General features: G+C 56.4%; 4 protein-coding genes across 4 annotated transcripts; 3 read left to right on the forward strand and 1 right to left on the reverse strand.

Moving 5' to 3' along the window:
* Positions 1-2,432: 2,432 nt before the first annotated feature.
* Positions 2,433-4,187, forward strand: CCM_03286 (streptomycin biosynthesis protein StrI; the record flags this gene model as incomplete). Its single annotated transcript, XM_006668437.1, has 9 exons — positions 2,433-2,513; positions 2,578-2,705; positions 2,738-2,822; positions 2,873-3,023; positions 3,082-3,265; positions 3,322-3,526; positions 3,579-3,753; positions 3,800-3,876; positions 3,927-4,187. 9 exons carry the CDS (start codon positions 2,433-2,435, stop codon positions 4,185-4,187), a joined length of 1,347 nt encoding a protein of 448 aa, XP_006668500.1.
* A 138-nt stretch (positions 4,188-4,325) lies between these two features.
* Positions 4,326-5,759, reverse strand: CCM_03287 (FAD binding domain protein; the record flags this gene model as incomplete). The annotated part of the gene is made up of 1 exon (XM_006668438.1): positions 4,326-5,759. The coding sequence occupies one exon, from the start codon at positions 5,757-5,759 to the stop codon at positions 4,326-4,328; it is 1,434 nt and encodes a 477-aa protein (XP_006668501.1).
* Positions 5,760-6,785: 1,026 nt separating this feature from the next.
* CCM_03288 (uncharacterized protein) lies at positions 6,786-7,903 on the forward strand (the record flags this gene model as incomplete). Its single annotated transcript, XM_006668439.1, has 2 exons — positions 6,786-7,056; positions 7,248-7,903. The coding sequence occupies 2 exons, from the start codon at positions 6,786-6,788 to the stop codon at positions 7,901-7,903; spliced, it is 927 nt and encodes a 308-aa protein (XP_006668502.1).
* A 3,092-nt stretch (positions 7,904-10,995) lies between these two features.
* Positions 10,996-14,789, forward strand: CCM_03289 (Na/K ATPase alpha 1 subunit, putative; the record flags this gene model as incomplete). The annotated part of the gene is made up of 2 exons (XM_006668440.1): positions 10,996-11,121; positions 11,325-14,789. 2 exons carry the CDS (start codon positions 10,996-10,998, stop codon positions 14,787-14,789), a joined length of 3,591 nt encoding a protein of 1,196 aa, XP_006668503.1.
* Positions 14,790-15,441: the final 652 nt, after the last annotated feature.

Genomic DNA, 15,441 nt, shown 5'->3' on the forward strand with positions numbered 1-15,441 from the left:
TGCCGGGTGAACGGTGAAACTTCGTCTTAGGTCTGGGACACGGGTTGTCCCGAAAGGAGACGCAGCCCACCTATGCTTAAAACCCCTGCTCATATTGCACATTCCTTTCAACACACTGTACATTGCCTAGACGACATGGCGTCGCTAACTAAAGGGCAACTCCATTCTCTCCATTCTGTGACTCCGTCGTCGCCGAACGCCACGTCAGCCTCGATCGAATCCCCAGAAACCAATTGCCGGAGCCAATTCCACAATTTGTATTCCAAATCGGTGTCGAGTTGATTGAATGTTTGGGCTTGTTTCATTCAGTCGCCACGCTGGGTTATGCAGAGGTTTTGGACGAGACGTCGGCTGAGCACAAGCTTTCTATGCATCATGCAATAAACACAAGAGCGAAAAAGAAAGTTTCCATTAGGCATAGCCAGATGCTTGGTTGAACCGTCTGTCGCCGCATTCTTCTCAATAATATTCTCTATACTCTAGCCTGTTTCTGTGCCGCCGTCCGCGCCGATCAGCAGGACGGGCCTGGTCTGAGTCTTAGTCACGATACCCACCAAATCAAACTGATTAGAAAATCACAACAAAAAAGAACAAAAAACATACAGCAGCCGGTGTTCGCTGGTCGTCACCGACCCAACTACTAATCTGCCGGTCAGTAGCTTGATTGCTGCGGAGCAGACGGGACGCGATATTTTCTACTGCCTATGGCCGTATGTATCAGTTTGACGTCAAGATCAGGTTATATAGCCACACTGCTTAAAGTTAGACACCACCGAATCTTAGCATAGTAAGCACTTAGTGATGTATTATATATCCCCATGTTTCCCTAAGGAGAGGAAATATAGTAGGAAATATAGTTAATAGTTAAGGTTGAGAAGATTATATTTACTCTGTATCTTCTAGAGCTAACTACTTTGAAGGCTGGTAAACCAAGCTGTACATACGCGGGAGGGGGCCCTCCGTCTGTCAATTCCGTACTCCAGGAAATTGTCCGGATTTTTTAAGCTGCGTCCACTGCGTTAGTAAATCATCAAGACAATAGGTCAAAGTAAGTACTAACGTCGGTGCAGCCAAGCTCGCAAGTAGGGAATATTTGGCCAGGTTTCAACATGCAGCAACCATCATACTTGGGCTCATCAGCAGTACTACAGTCGACGAGCATTTTCCATTGCTTAACGCCTGCGTCATCGTACGTGCACTGGTAGATTGCATTGTCTGGGCCGGGAGCGCCGCCCTTGTTGCCGCATTGTGCCTGACAATAATTTTCCGGCAACATATCCCTCCCGCATATGCACTGGGCACCTCTGTTCGTCATATTGCAGCACTTTGGTCCGCCGCAATCGATTCTGTGCTCCCAGACGAGACCGCCTTTCCCATCGGGGTTGCAATCATAGATGACACCGCCGTCTTCGCCAGCGCCGCAGGCGGTCGCCAGTTCGTGTTCGCATGAATTTGGCTCATCCTTGGCTGCAACGCGAAAGACGGCGAGTGCGGCGATAATAGCGAGGGTCTTGGTCAAGTACATGGTGGTTGTTGGTTGGAATCGAACCGAGTTGCTGTTGACGGGTGGTTCTCGATGAGTAAAGAGAGTTGATAATGATTCGCACGGTAGGAAGAAATTAAAGGGAACTCTTGGACTTTAAATATTATTATTTTTGGCTCGTCAAGTATAACGACGCCAATTTTTGCACTTTCCTTGTATAACAAAAGAGCTGTCTGATGAGTTACTTCTTTTACCCTTGTATGTACTGTGAAATCCTTGGCGACACTATCTTAGCGTTTAAGGAATAAAGGTAGCGACACGCGCTGTATCTTGGCATCTTGAGCAAGACAGAATAAGCCATCACACTACTTTACTTGCCGCCTTTTCTTGGTTCCGAAACGGCGCGGGCTGGCGATACGCCGTGTCGTCGGTGCGTGCCACCGCCCGCCATCTCGCGATGCGACCTCATAAGACGAAGCGTCTACTTCCTCTGCCCGGGTCAAAGAAAGCGCTATGAGGGGGCTTTTCCAGTAGGACTGGGTTCTTGGTGTTTGCGTAGTATGCGCGCTTCTCTGGCACGACAACCTCGCCTGCGCCAAGCCACCACAACGAGTTCATCAGTCACCATTTTACAACAAAAATATATTTCATCGAAGAAAAGCAAGGAAAATTCTACCGCACATTAGGACCAATCTTGGGAAAAAAAAGCATAATTGCATGCTGACGAACCGGCGTCGATCCCCCACACAGAACAAATCAGCGGGCTACATGTAACGCTTGCACAGAACTAACTTTTGGCCAATGGTTGCGCCCACATTTGCCATTAATCATCTTCACCATTCTCATTTGCCTTTGTGTGTACACTGCCACGCGCGACCTGTACTGCAATTTGGCGAGATTAAATATAAAAGAGAAAAGGGAATACCGGAACCCTTGCGACAAACAGAGGATGGCGTCCGCCCCGCAAAGCAACGGCTATACAGCCAAGCCTGTGACAATTGCTGTCGTCGGCGCTGGCAGCCGTGGCACCGTGAGCTCTTCCCCGCATTACAGATTCGCTTGCGCATCAAAAGCTCACCGTTCGATTCCATTAGACGTATGCCGCCTACGCTCTCGAGAACCCAGGGCTGGCCCGGGTCGTGGCCGTGGCCGAGCCCAGCAGACACCGATGCAGTGTCTTTTCGCGCAAGCACAGGCAAGTCGAGCACGCCCTCCACGGCCCGTCGCGCATCACTAACAATGCTTCCTCGGCAGCATCTCTGAAGACTTGCAGTTTTCAAATTGGAAGGGTCTCAAAGCCAAGGGCAGAATTGCAGACGCTGTCATCATCGCTGTCCAGGTAAACGGCGCGAGTTGGGCATCATCGCAGCAACGACTTACACGGCGCAGGACCACCAACACGTCGAAGCGGTTGAGGACTTTGCCGAGCTGGGATATCACATTCTGTGTGAAAAGCCCATGGCGACCTCGGTCGCCGACTGCGTCAAGATCCGCAACCTGGCGCAGGCCACGTCGCCCAACGTATTCGGCATGGGCCATGGTATGCACCCGCCCGCCCCAGGATGCCTCGGTCATTCCACTTATGCGTACCTCTGCAGTCCTCCGCTACTCGCCATACAACCGGGCCGTCAAGGACATCATTGACTCTGGCGCCCTCGGCGAAATCGTCAACATCCAGCACATTGAGCCGGTCGGGAACCAGCATTTCGCGCACTCATACGTGCGTGGCAACTGGCACAAGGAGGCTGATTCCTCGTTTGCGCTCATGACGAAATCTTGCCAGTAAGATTTTTGCGGAAGTGCCAGCATTCATCATGTGGGCAAACTGACCGCTGCAGCGACATTGACATTGTCAACTTTTACCTCTCCGGGCTCACGCCCACCAAAGTCCATTCCTTCGGCTCCCTCCGCCACTTTAAAAAGTCGCAGAAACCTGTCGAGGCCGGATCGGCCAAGCGCTGTCTCGAGTGCCCGCACGAGCAGGACTGCGTGTGGAGCGCCAAAAAGATTTATATCGATACCCTGCAAGGAGATGTTGAAAAGGTGACTATCCCGGACTTCATTCCCTCATGCCGTGGCTAATATTTTGTAACAGTGGGCCAGGCATTTCGTAGATTCCGAGGTTCTCGACATTGAAAACGTGACCGAGGCACTCAACAGAACCAACTACGGCACCTGCGTGTACGAGGGCGAGAATGACGTCGTGGACCACCAAATTGTAAACATCGAGTACGAAGGCGGTATCACGGCCAGCGTCACCATGTCTGCCTGTAAGAGGCCAAACCCGGAATGCATAGACCCTTCTGACAACCACAGTCACCGAGTCCGTCTGCCAGCGCGGCACACGCATCCAGGGCACCAAAGGCGAATTGATTGGTGACATGACTACTTTTGTACGCTTGTCATTCATCGTCCCCCGGAACTACACGCTAACCACTCGCAGGATGTCTTTGACTTTCTTACCCGAACCAGCAAGCACCACACGCCCAAGCTCGACGGCGGCTATCACGGCGGCGGCGACACCGGCCTCGCGCGCGCCTTTGTCAGTGCTGTCGCCGAGGGCAAACAGAGCGTGCTCCACGTCACGATTGACGATATTTTGGACTCGCACTTGCTCGTCTTTGCGGCTGAAAAGGCGCGCAAAGAGAGCTGCGTTGTGGACTTTGGTCACTTCAAACAGGCCAGTCTCGGTCTCAAGGCGTAAGCGCTCTTTTGCAGGATGCCAGTTCAATCAACTTTATATATTCAACTTGGCAAAGCGCCTCGAAGCAATCTACAGCTATACTGTCTAGGCAGTTTTGACACAGTCCGACTCAAAAGTCTTCCTCAATGCGGCTCTGTACTAAACAGACAGCGGGTGGCTGAAGAGACGGCTTGGGTCATACTTGGCCTTGATCGCCCGCAACTTGTCCAGATGCTCCCCGTAGAAACTAGCCATCATATCGCGGCCGTGATTGGCCTCGTCGTAGTCGTCGTCGCCCAGGTATCCGCCCTTGGTGAGCGGGTAGAAGAGCTCATACGCCTGGTTCAGCCACGGCAGGCGGCGCTTCGCCTCCGCCTCTGTTTCGGCGCCGTACTCTGCAACCGGGAGCCAGACCGACATGCCCATCAGCCAGGGACAGCCGCGGATTTTAATCGACGTCGTGTCCGGGCTCGGAATCCGCTCGGGGTCGAGGCCGAGCAGCTGCACGCGGACGCCGGACCGGGGCTGCGTCTGGCCAAACGCGGCGAGCTTGACGAGGAAGTCGTCGGGCAGCAGGGTGGGCACGAAGCCGGCCTTGATCTTCATGAAGCGCTTGTGCTCGCTCCCCTCGCGCTTGAGGTCCCTGAGATCCGCGTACCACGGCGCCGAGGTCTGCGTGGTACCAATGTCGGCCACCGTGTCGATCAGGTCGCGCGGGGTCAGGCTCGACGTGTCGGCTGCGGGGAGGGTGTCCGTGAGCGCTTTCCAGGTTGCGTCCAGCTTAGCGGCCGAGTCTTCGAGGATGACGCCGGCAATTTCGAGGACGCCCAGCCAGATGATTACCATGGGGTTGACGGTGAGCGGCGAGGCCACCGACGCGTCGTGCAGCTTCTTCAGGATGTCCGGGATGTCCTGGCGGTCCAGGCTCCAGCGGAGCGAAAAGACGGCGACGCCCTCGACGGGCGCGTCGTTGGTGCGCAACGTGACGCTGGTGATGACGCCAAAGGAGCCCGTGCCGGCGCCGCGAATCGCGAAGAAGAGGTCGGCGTTTTCCTTGTCGCTCGCCGTCCGCACCCGGCCGTCGGGCGTCACGACCTCGACGCTGAGCACGCGGTCCGTCAGGGTGCCGTAGGTGCGCGTGTAGAAGCCGTAGCCGCCGCACTGGATCTGGCCGGCGAGCCCGACGGTCGGGCACGTGCCCATGGGAAGCATCTTGCGGCCGTGCTGCCAGGCGTACAGGGCCACCTGGCCGAGCAGGCAGCCGCCTCCCGCAGTGATGGTGTCGCGGGCCGGGTCCGACGTGAGGGTGTCGAGCTGGACCGTGTCAATGACAAACGCGCCGTCGGCGCCGCCCAGCCCGAGCGCCTCGAACGAGTGGCCGCCGCCGCGGACGGTCACGCGGGGGATGCCGGCGCGGCGGATGGCTTGGACGACACGCGCCACCTCGGCCGTGCTCTTGGGGATGGCCACGCCGATGGGCTTGCGGTCTGTGTAGGTGTTCCAGGTCGCAATGTGCTCGTCGTAGCCGTCGTCGCCGATGAGAAAGACGGGAATGTCGCCCAGGGCCTTTTTCAACTCTTTGGTGTTTGCCATGTTGTAGGGGGAGATAGGTTTTGCAATTCTGTGTGAAGCTAGATGATGACTTATTCTGAAAATGAATTATTTCTTGACCTTCTGGCACTCTTGTAATATATATAGCTACGCGCATGGTAGGAAATAGGCCCGTGTTGGACTTGTAGGAATAGGTCGAGGGCATTCCGAATTTTTCGGGATGTGTAGGAAGTACCGAATTTGGCAGCACAGATCTGGCAACACACCGAATTTGAGTCAAGTCAAAGCATAGTCACGTCTCAGAGACTTTTCCTCAACTTGTAAAGAAAGAATGCCAGACAAGTACGCAAATGTCCGCGGTTTCAAAGCCCGCGGACTTGCCTCCGGCATGGGACGGGCATCAATGTCGGAAGGTGGAGCACCGGGCGATCGCCGATAGAAATCACCGTGCAAGGACCCGACTGGCGACTAATCTCGATGGAGACTGATGCGGGAATGCTTGCCGATCAAGGTTTGGCGGAATTACCGGCCGTTGTCGCATGTCACACCGATGCGGTCAAATTGTCGCTAGCATCTGGTTTGCATGACGTGGCGTAGCCGTAGTACATCTTCATACTCCTCCGTCAACTTGGAGCTCTCTCGTAATGTTTGCGATAGAATCCGGGCGCCGTCCACTGTGAATCTCCTTTTGACGCTTTCCAAGCATGTCTCATCATCGATGTTCGCAGAAAGCGATGTTTCATGGTCTTTATAGTAGTCGTCCAAGTTTTCTGCAATCACGAAGACGCTTCTTCTCCATGGAAAGTCCCCGGTCCCCTGGCCCTGTATTTCCTCCACTATTGAGAACGATGCAAGTAGAGGGCAGCGGCATCGAAGTTGTCTTTGTCTATGCCGGGAAGATTGCAAAGAGAGTTTCTGCTGGTGGACATGATGGGCAGTCGGGATGTGTATGCCCTGTGCAGAGGAACACTCAAGATAAGCAAAAGAGGAGACCGCCATTTTGTAGCTCAAATGTTCTATTTCGCATCTGATGGAATCATCCTTCGTCCTTCTCAACGAATTGCCAAGATGCATATTGAACAGCCACGGGCTGTCCAAAATTGGCGACCTGCATCAGCAGAGCCTAGTGACCAGTCAGCCAGCCAGCCAGTGTTTGCCATGGACCAACAGATGTCGGGCACTAGAGGGTCAGTCAAAATCAAGATTGGCCTTCTCCACATGGAGAACAACGGCATATTCAAGCTCGCCGCCGAGTACCGAGACGCAAGCGTGCTGCATACCGACATACGTCATCAGCGCCGCGACACGCACCCGCAAGATCGGGACTATTTCCAGGCGCGTTTGCAGACCACGAGCGGCTCGTCAAGTTCAACAACCGCGCGACCAGAGAGGGTGGCGGCCTTCCTTTCCTGCCTTTGGCCATTCGGTCTGCAGAGACGGCGCCAAGAAGGACGAAGATGGGTGAGAGCAGGTTTGTGACAGGCGCTTTATTCACGTGACCGACGCGTCCGTTTTCTAGCTGTTTTGCAGTTCCGTACCCCAAGTGCTTTGGGGAACTTGCCATTTGCTTTGCTAGAATGAATACACCCACTGATGATTTTTCAATGCCATTGGACCTCCAGGCCGTGGCAAATCGTCTCGAGGAAGTCACACCTGAAGCTCAGTTTCGCAACGAAGCCACGCACTCGTCAAAATGGTTCTGCTCGATCGAGCACAGCGCCCTCACTACGAAGACAATCACCGAACGCCGCTCGACCATCAAAAACAGCGACTATTGGAAACAAGAGGCAATTCATTACAAAACTGTTTTTGCCAATGTGGTATTTGATATACTCCTAGAGCAATGCACGACGGACAGCACGACCAGCAGCGATAGCGCCAACTGCATTGATTGGCAAAAAATGACAGACCTCTACAAGCGACGTTTTGCGCGTCAGGGCCTTGATGCAGAAGAGTTTGAGAAACACCGCCGCTCTATAGAGACTGAAGAATATTGGAGGCACGAGGCGGAGAGTCTCAAGAGCTTCGCCGGAGTAGACGAGGAGAACCTGTATGCTCGGCTTCGGGCACCAGCAGCCAATCGCCGGCACAAAGTCAATTCGCCTGAAACTAAGGGACTGCGTCCATCTCAGAGGACCCGACGTTCACGAGGGGGGAAACGTAACAACACCAAACGGCGGCGCTAAAAGACGGCGCTAACTGCACCAATCACAGGTGCACCAGACGGTGTTTCCATCAATACAATATGCCTACGGCTGCCATCGCATCTTTCTGATCTTGCCGACAGAATCATGAGAATAAGTTACAAATAATGGCACAATTAAGTAGTCTTGCCAATGTTGTCATACTTTTCGCGATCATCCAGACTCCTCCAGGCACCGTTATTCGTACGCTCTGACAACGTCAGGTTTCTCTTCATACCTCCCCAGGAGATCCACGACGGCGTTGCGGGAGATGGGAAGGTGGACAGGTGGAAAATTTCACTGACGTTCTTGTCAGCTCCAGCCGACGATTGCGACTTCAGACTGGCAGAGAACAACCAGGCTGGAATCAGCAGGTCTCACTTCTGCCTCGACATCAGCCTGAGGAATCGCCCTAGGATCACCAGCTTGTTCAGGAATCAAATCCATGTGCACTGCTCGGGATAGACGGATGTAGTCGTTCTCCAGAAAGACGACCAGGTTGATATTGAAGACATCGTTCTTGTCGACCTTGGAGTGGCCTCACTACAAATTTGGCGGCCAAATTTGACACGGGAGGAAGAGCTTACAGTACAGAACACATGCAGAAGCGTTTCACTTGGACTACATGCAGGAGTACTTACGCTGGACCTCAAATTCGACTTGGTCAAGCCGTACACCGCAAAGTTGGCAACCAGCAACCACGTAGTGGGACTTTCGGGTCAGTGATCAAGGTTCCAAAACTCAAACAACGGGAGACTTTTGCCGCCAAGATTCCTCACCTTCCTAGGCGTCGTTCGGCGGATGCGGATCAAGTGCAATGGGCGATGATTCACACGAAGTTTCACAAGCTTATGAGACTGCAGCATGAGTTGGCGTCTGACATGGATGCGGGTACAAGGACGGCGCTTCCAAACCTCGGTGCGTACATTGTGCGAGTCAGCGTCTCTGGTGCAGTGACATCTTTGACAGAGGGTTGGGCTGCAGGCAAGATTGAACTTGTGCTCGCACGGTAGCGCCTGCATCGGTAGCCTGCATGAAATGCGCCGGGTGGCCACGTGGTATCTATTGCAGCTTGCCTTTTGCGTAGCGGCGAGATGGTATTTCCAGACGCCAAAGACTGAGCTTCGATCGCTGGGTGAAGGCCGACGACAAGAACAAATCCGGACAGTATCTACATGTATTTGCGCCTAGTAGAAACGGCGTCGAACAGCAGTTGGGCATGGGTGTGCTGATTTCCTGTGATGGTATCACATGTACCATGGTACTCGAGTTATACTGCACAACTTGCAGAACAGTAGTGGCCGACAAAAGCTGACAGCCACACATACGGGCTTATTGGGGCGACGGTCGCAAGACGTCGTTTCTCCGTGTTGAGCCAATCCGTTACGGTTGCACATTGAGGTGAATTCGTCGAAAATGGCAACAAGAAAAAAGAAACATGACGACAAAGTAGAGAATAAAAAAAGACGAAGGAACGCTGTACGACGCAGACTAATAAACACGCCAAGACACAAGTCAGGTACTAGCCGCAAATCGGGCACATGAACATGGGATCGGTGCGACATGCAAGGAGCTTAAACTATAATCTGGTTTGAAAAAGCTTGGCAACAGGGCAAAGCTGGAGAGGAGAAGAAAAGACAACTCCTCGGAGGAACAGGGTGATGGGGGAGTCGAGGGAAGCAACATGGCAAGGCTGTTCGGCGACCGTCTGGGGGGGGCAGTCAGCTTCCGGGGGGATCTCGTGGCCTCTGGGAAATTTTTAAAAGAGGGACGAGACGAATCGGAAGAGGGCAGCAATCAAAGGAAAGGGTATTTGAAAAATGTGAGAGAGGCATTTAATTTTGGGAACGTCTTCCGCGACGCCGCTAGCATCGATCCAGCTACAGCGACGCCACTTTTCATCACAGCCTCGATGAGCCAGGTTAGTTTATTTTGGACTTGTGTTTGTGCGGATGTTGCTGACTCTGTCCTGAGAACGAGAACAAGACGAGACGAAGTAACGAACCACCAGTAGGTGAAGGAGTGTTGCTGCTGGCGTGTCAACAAGGAACACTTGCTCTCGACTCGTGTACAAGTAACTAAACTAAGCAACAACAGTCGGATAGTTTTCGTCTCAGACCACATGAAAGCGGCGGTTCGCAACACGACATCCAACCACGCCCCCTCTCTTCCCGCCATCCCAGTTGTTGCCAATCGACGACAAGGCTTGGCTTGTGGGAACGGGTGACGCTGCCGAAAGGGTCTAGCAATGGCGTTGTTGGCCCCTTGCCACGTTATGACATCAGACATCAGACCGCTGGCTGTTGTTGCTGATGGCATGGGTTGTTATTCTCTTTGATGGCATCCTGTCTCTCGTCGCCCAAGGCGTAGAGCTCGTTGCAGCGACGCAACCGCAGGTACGCTGCAGGTGAGACAATGATTCTGCAACAGCGCGTTCGGCTCACAATAGACTGAACACAGTACGATACACAATAGTCGCAAAACAAAACGGGGGCCAGAAATTCCCTCAACGCAGCCATGCCAGAACAAGAAGGCACGCCCAAGCACTGCCCGCCCGCGGCTACACGGCATGCCGCTCACAGACTCCACGACCATCGAGCCTCGTGAAGAAGAAGAAGAGACCCGAGGCAGCCCGCCACACTAGTTACTGCTAGCTTCTGACATGGCCGCCTCGCCGATCCAACGCCAATACGGCATCCGCCAGCCGACGGGCGGTCACCACAGGGCTTTCTTTTCGCACTCTGGCCGCAAGCTGTCGGCGAGGACCAGAGCCACTCGTTCTCGTCCCCTCCTACGGAGTACACAGTCCAGAGATGACATTCGGCTGCAATCCAACCCACGCCACGCGCCCTGCGTCTTGGCTCGTTTGGGTGGTATGGAGCTCCTTACAAAAGAAGGGATTTTTTTTTGGTTTTCTTGACCTTGCCTCTGTCTGCCCGTGCCTTTGCTCCTTTCCTAAACGGGCAAACGCCAACGTAATAGGAGGGCTGTGGTTGGTTGTTCCTCCATAACCGCGCCGAGCTCCCAGATATATGGCCGTCTGTTAGCGAGGTTCGACTTTGTCCATCCCCAAAAGCTTCATTGCCACCCCCCAGATGGCCCGCTCATCCTATCCCTCTCTGCACGCCGCTCAGCCAGGGGACAATGCCATGTCGCAGTTCCGCGGCGGCCTAGAGTCCTCCTGGCTCCCCCCCCTTCCTATCCAGCTCATGCGTGATATAGTAGAGAAAATTTCCTTGCCGTCATATAAATACAACTACATGCAAGATACTCAGGAAAAGAGGCTCCCACTGTTCCATTTTCACTGCCACACTTTGTCCGACCAGCCCTCCTCTTCCCTCCCTTGCCTGCCTCGTTGACCAATACCGCTCTTCAGAGACCATACCTCATCGCTGCTCTGCATTAGTCTTGTCTCTACTTGCAGTCGCAAAAATCCCTCTTTACCTTCTCTTTCCGTCTCTGTCTCGTCAACGACACCCTGTTTGTATTGTTGTACCAGTACCAAAAAGTACATAAACAAACACACCACCAACCTGCCATGCCTGAAGAAGCCGTCCCTGAAGCGGCCGAAAAGGACGCCACCGCCGCCGAACGAGACACGCGCATCACCTTTCACGATGCTGACCACCCTCGTCTCACCCGCGGCCGATCCGAAGCCCTCGACGGCCGCGGCCGCGACGAGACCTCGCGCTCCCGCTCCCGCGGCGGCCAGCCCCGGCGCTCCTTGAGCCGGGGCTCCAACCTGTCCCGCCGCTCCGAGCTCCCCTCGTCGCCCTACACGGGTATCCAGATCGAATACCGCACGCTGTCCATCAACGTGGCCGAGTCGCGCGCCATCGACACGGAGGAGACCTCGGCCGACCTCAAAGCGGCGGCGGCAGCGACCGGTGTCGCAAAGGACAAGGCCGACCAGGACTACTTTGCGCAGCTCACCTACCACCACCTCTCAACGGACCAGATCACGCAGCAGCTCAACGTGTCGCGCCGCGACGGCCTGTCGGCGAGCATGGCCGCGCACCGGCAGCAGCGCGACGGCCTCAACACGCTGCCGCGCGCAAAGACCAACTACTGGAAAAAGGTGCTCGGCTACGTCTTTGGCGGCTTCTGCTCGGTGCTCTGGGTCGGCGTCGTCATCTTCTTCCTCTGCTGGCGGCCGCTCAGCAGCCCGCCGTCGATTGTGAACCTGGCCCTCGCCATCCTCGTGCTGATTGTGATTGCGCTGCAGGCCGGCTTCTCCGCCTTCCAGGACTGGTCCACGCAGCGCACCATGAAGTCCATCACGGACCTGCTGCCGGCCGAGGCGCTCGTGGTGCGCGACGGCCAGACGGTCCGGATCGCCGCCGCGGAGCTCGTCGCCGGCGACATTGTGCAGCTGCAGATTGGCAACAAGGTGCCGGCCGACCTGCGCATCCTGAGCCACTCGGGCGACATCCGCTTCGACCGGTCCGTGCTCACCGGCGAGTCGGACGAGGTCGAGGGCGCCGTCGACGGCACCGACCCGTCCTTCCTCGAGAGCCGCAACATTGCCCTCATGGGCACGCTCGTCGTCAACGGCAGCGGCGTCGGCGTCGTCGTCCTCACCGGCGCGCGCTCCGTCATGGGCCGCATCGCCCGCGCCACCGCCTCGACCAAGGAGCGCCCGACGCTCATCCAGCGCGAGATTTCGCGCTTCGTCGGCATCATCGTCGCCCTCACCGTCGTCCTCGCGCTGCTGATCCTGCTCACCTGGGTCGGCTGGCTGCGGCGCGACCACCCGTCGTACATGAACGTCGTGGCCATGCTCAACAACGTCATGGGCTGCGTCGTAGCCTTTATCCCCGAGGGCATGCCCGTCGGCGTCGCCCTCACCCTCATGATGGTCGCCCGCCGCATGAAGGCCGTCAACGTCCTGCCCAAGGGCCTCTCGACGGTCGAGACGCTCGGCTGCGTGAATGTCATTTGCTCGGACAAGACGGGCACGCTGACGCAAAACGAGATGCACGTCAACTCGGCCGCCTTTGTCGACCAGCCGATCTCGGTGACGGAAATCCAGAGCAACGTCGACAGCGAGACGCCCGACGCCTGCAACCGCAGGCTCATGCAGGCCGCGCTCCTCTGCAACGACGCCGCGTTTGACCCGTCCACCATGGGCCTCCCCGTCGCCGCGCGCCAGGTCCAGGGCAACGCCACGGACGCGGCGGTGCTCAAGTTCGCCGCGGCGACGCGGCAGAGCGAGGCCGAGGCGGACCGGCTGCCGCGCGTGTTCCAGATCCCGTTCAACTCCAAGAACAAGTACATGGTGACGGTGCACGCCGACGGCGAGAAGCCGGCCGGCGAGTACCGCGTCTTCGTCAAGGGCGCGCCCGACGTGCTGCTGCCGGCCTGCACGGCGTACTGGTCGCGGCAGGCCGACGCCGTCGTGCCGCTCGACGCGGCCGCCACGCGCGCCTTCAAGGAGTACCAGGACGCGCTCTCGCGCAACGCCGAGCGCGTCATCGTGCTGTGCGAAAAGACGGTCACGCCCGTGCACGCCGTCAGCACCAACGCCTTTAGCGACGAGATGGCGGCCGCCGCGACGAGCGGGCTCGCCGTGGTCGGCATCCTCGGCATCATCGACCCGCCGCGGCCGGAGACGGCGGCCACGGTGCGCGAGTGCCGCCGCGCCGGCGCCCGCTTCTTCATGGTCACGGGCGACTACGGCCTCACCGCGGCCGCGATTGCCCGCAACACGGGCATCTTCACCGGCGAGCGCGACCCGGACACGGCGGCGCGCATCCAGTCCAAGCTCGGCCCGTCGTCGACGGAGCTGCGCGCCGCGCGCGCGGCCGGCGAGGTGCGCAGCCTGCTGCTCGAGGGCCACGCGCTGGCGGGGCTCGCGGGCGACGACTGGGACGTGGTGTGCGAGTACGGCGAGATTGTGTTTGCGCGCACGACGCCGGAGCAGAAGCTGCGCATCGTCGAGGAGTTCCGGAAGCGCGACAACGTGGTGGCGGTGACGGGCGACGGGGTCAACGACGCGCCGGCGCTGCGGGCGGCCGACGTGGGCGTCGCCGTCGTGACGGGCAGCGACGTGGCGATTGAGGCGGCCGACCTGGTGCTGCTGGACAAGTTCGACTCCATCATCGAGGCGATCCGGCTGGGGCGGCTCGTGTTCCAGAACCTGCAAAAGGTGATTGCGTACCTGCTGCCGGCGGGCAGCTGGTCCGAGATCTGGCCGGTGCTGCTCAACGTCTTCTTCGGGGTGCCGCTGCCGCTGAGCTCGTTCCTCATGATCATCGTGTGCGTCTTCACGGACCTGTTCCTGTCGCTGTCGCTCATCATGGAGAAGGAGGAGTTTGACCTGCTGTCGCTGCCGCCGCGCGACCACCGGCGCGACCACCTCATCACCCTGCGCATCTACATCCAGGCCTACCTCTTCACCGGCTTCATGGAGACGACGATTGCGCACGCCATGTTCTTCCTCTACTACTGGCGGCAGGCGCGCATTCCCGTCCGCGAGCTGTTCTTCCTCTTCGAGGGCTACACGGACGGCTTCCACGGCTTCTCCCAGGACGAGCTCGCCCACCTCAACGCCGTCGGCCAGAGCATCTACTTTGTCACGCTGGTGATTCTGCAATGGGGCAACGTTCTCTCGGTGCGCAACCGTCGCCTCAGCATCTTCCAGGCCGATCCCTTTACCGCCAAGCGCCGCAATCCGTGGCTGATGGTCAGCATCCTCATCTCTCTGGCCATTGCCATCTTTGTCACCGAAGTGCCTGGGATCCAGACTCTGTTTGGTACTGCCTCGGTTCCGATTGAGTTTTGGTTAATTCCTATTCCCTTGGCCCTGGGTATTCTAGCCATGGATGAGATTCGCAAGTTGGTCGTCCGCGTCTTTCCCAACGGACCCATTGCAAAGATTGCGTGGTAACGATTTATTTTATCTTTTTTAATACTCGGTTTTGCTTGCATTTAGATGGTCCCATCTATTTCTATTGACAGTTCCTTTGTTATCCCATTCGACAAATGACATATGCGTGGCACGAGCGAGCGAATATTGCTTGACGGTTTCTTACCCTAGAGTTGTAGAATACACTGAATAAATTACACATAATCTTGATAGACCGTCTATGCAATTCTACACAGAATATACTGCGCTTCTCTACATGCTTTGGCACCTCCTTTTGGTACATCCTTGGTACAGGCTTCAGTACACCAAGTTCCCTGGCTGTCCTGACCAACGGCGACGCCACCATATAGCCAAGCCTGTCCATCGCGCCCAATTCCACGATCGACAGCCACCCGTCCTTCGTGCCCATGCGGCCAAGTTCCGGGACGAGGGTTTAGGGTTCGGCTTCCCAAGTGCAAGCCGCATCGGCGCCGATAAACCCCAAGTTGCACGCGGACGCGCATGATTCAAGAAAAGCTTCAACAAAAAGAGAGACTGACGTATGCCTCTCTATCCCCCCCCGGCCGGCAAGAGGGAAAAAAAAAAGGCGAAAGAGGGTCTCGGCCCCCGTCAATTTAGGCCTTTGAAACTTGTTCTGCAAATCATTCCTCTTTGGCGCTCTACAAAGCGTAGC

Source organism: Cordyceps militaris, assembly GCF_000225605.1.
Source record: "Cordyceps militaris CM01 unplaced genomic scaffold CCM_S00002, whole genome shotgun sequence".
NCBI classification, from domain to species: domain Eukaryota; kingdom Fungi; phylum Ascomycota; class Sordariomycetes; order Hypocreales; family Cordycipitaceae; genus Cordyceps; species Cordyceps militaris.